The sequence below is a fragment of the Cebus imitator genome, unplaced genomic scaffold (genome assembly GCF_001604975.1).
Source record: "Cebus imitator isolate Cc_AM_T3 unplaced genomic scaffold, Cebus_imitator-1.0 Scaffold23, whole genome shotgun sequence".
Taxonomy (NCBI): Eukaryota; Metazoa; Chordata; class Mammalia; order Primates; family Cebidae; genus Cebus; species Cebus imitator.
In genome coordinates this window covers 2623838-2626398 of record NW_016107338.1, presented here as the reverse complement: position 1 = coordinate 2626398, position 2561 = coordinate 2623838, and the positions used below count along the sequence as shown (strand labels likewise).

The following is a 2561-nucleotide window of genomic DNA, read 5'->3' as shown; positions in this document are numbered from 1 at the left end:
CAGCCTCCTGAGTAGCTGGGATTACAGGCATGCACCACCATGCCCAGCTAATTTTTTGTAGTTTTTAGTAGAGACGGGGTTTCACTGTGTTGACCAGGATGGTCTCGATCTCTTGATCTCCACCCGCCTCGGCCTCCCAAAGTGCTGGGATTATAGGCGTGAGCCACCGTGCCCGGCCAGGCACTTCACTTTTAAGTACTTTTGCAGATATCTTCTAAGAACTAGGACATTCGCCTATATAATCACAATACCGTTAATATACCCCCAGAATTCAACATCAATACACTAATGATACCTAATGTATAGTTTATAATCAACTTTCTTGTAGTAATCTGTTTAGAAGGCTTGCATCCTGTCATGGTCCACTGATTAAATTTTAAATTCCGATCTGAAACGGTGGTCATCTCATTGCTTTTTTTCTTGTTCCCATTAAGTCAAAATGAGTTTTTATTTTATTCAACGGAAGAGAGAATGGAAAAGAGGGGAAGAGTCCCTAGGTACCTTGGATAAAGTGTTAGCACTTACTACCATATGTATACTAGTTTTGTGATTTTCAAACCAGGGAGCATCACCAGGCTTATTAAAGCACAGATAGCTGTCCCTCTTCCCCACTTTCTGATTCAGGAGGTGTGGGGATGGGAATTTGCATTTCTAACAAGTTCCCATGTGTTGCTGATGCTGTGGGTCCAAGGACTGCAGTGTGAGAATCAGCAGTCTAGTGGATATCTGCCTAATGAATAAATAATGTATTTCCTTTAGCACCTGTGATTACAGAGGAAACCACCCTTCAACTGGAAGATATCATTAAACAGAGGATAAGAGATCAGGTCAGTAAGAAATTTAACTTAATTGAAATGTCACTGAAATTTTTAGAAATAATGCGACAGTAGGAGTGTTGCTTTTTATTTTCAGTTAATGTTCACAAGCCTTACGTCTAGGCTACCCAGGCAGCTTTTGTTGTGTGAGGTGCTGCTCTTTAGTAGTACCTAGGAAAAACGAATATTCTGCCTGAGAGAAGCCAGAAGCCGTTATCCTTTCTTGTGAGTCCTGCTGACCTTTTGGGTGGTACTTGATGAAGCTAGTGGCTGACCTGTGGTGGTTGTACCCAGGACCCTTGGCTTAGGCACAGTATCTGGTGTGGCAAATTACTCAGTATATTTGTCTTAGTCTTTTTTCTATTTCCTTAACAGAATATCTGAAACTGGGTAACTTATAAAGAAACGGAATACAGTTATGGAGCCCAAGAAGTCCAAGGTCAAGGGGCCTTCTTACCAGTGGACATTCTGCAGAGTCCTGAGGTGGTGCAGGGCATCACATGGTGAAAGGGCTGAGCATGTTAAAATGCTGGCTCAGGTGTCTGTTGCTCTTCTTAAAAGCCACCATTCCCCCCGCCTGATGATAACCCATCAATCCATTAATATGACTGCCATTCATGAGGGTAGAGCCCTGGTGATCTGGTCATGTCCTAGAAGGCCCCACATCTCAGTATTGCCATCTCAGGGATTAAGTTTCAACATGAGTTTTAGAGAGGACATTCAAACCCTAGCATTGTGGTAGTACTACAATTTTAAAACCATTTTTCAATAGTGTATTTTCTTCAAATGTTAAAAATCTAGTGGTTTTTGTTGAAGAATTGATCTGATTTTCTAAACTTAGAATAAAACTTTGATATATGGGATGTACAGTAAGAGATGGCTTTAAATGTGTATAATGCTTGCCTACGCTTCTGTGTCTAAAATAGAAAGGATTTGAAGGGTGAGTATCATGTGCAGAATATCTTAAAATTTGAAATGAAACGTGTTGAACTAACTCAAGGCTTGACTTTTAAACAAACTGTGATGGGGAAATGTGGAATTAACGTTGGTAACCAAGTAGGAAGACTCATTTTAAACCAAAAACAGAAAAGGATGCCTTCTTTGCTTTCCTAGTGCTTATTTTTTGTGATTTGAATAGTTTTTTCAGAAGCTGAAAATTTTCTTTTTGCTACAATTTGCTTACTCTGGAATAATAAATATTTATTATGACAATGATATTTGTCATAATAATACATTAACAATAATTTATTAATATATTGATAATATTTATTATCATAAATATTTGAGAGGAAGATTCTTAAGTGAACCTAGAAATAAATTGCAGGTTTTGTTAACGTATGTTCTACCTGCCCTTTATGTTTCAGGCTTGGGATGATGTAGTACGTAAAGAAAAACCTAAAGAGGATGCATACGAATATAAAAAGCGTTTAACCTTAGACCATGAGAAGAGTAAATTGAGCCTTGCTGAAATTTATGAACAGGAGTACATCAAACTCAACCAGGTGAGGAAGACTGTAAGCAAAACCATTATTAGTAAAGAAACAGAAGTGCTGGGCGCGGTGGCTCACGCCTGTAATCCCAGCACTTTGGGAGTCTGAGGCGGGTGGATCACGAGGTCAAGAGATCGAGACCATCCTGGTCAACAAGGTGAAACCCCGTCTCTACTAAAAATATAAAAAATTAGCTGGGCATGGTGGCGCATGCCTGTAATCCCAGCTACTCAGGAGGCTGAGGCAGGAGAATTGC

At 39.7% G+C, this 2561-nt stretch overlaps 1 protein-coding gene across 1 annotated transcript in view; it reads left to right on the top strand.

Moving 5' to 3' along the window:
• MPHOSPH10 (M-phase phosphoprotein 10) overlaps positions 1-2561 on the top strand; it is a 20394-nt gene that overhangs the window by 9252 nt on the left and 8581 nt on the right. Inside the window, exons 6-7 of the mRNA XM_017522000.2 lie at positions 760-827; positions 2180-2317. Of these exons, the coding sequence (XP_017377489.1) occupies positions 760-827; positions 2180-2317 (206 nt within the window). The remainder of the gene's footprint in view (positions 1-759; positions 828-2179; positions 2318-2561) is intronic.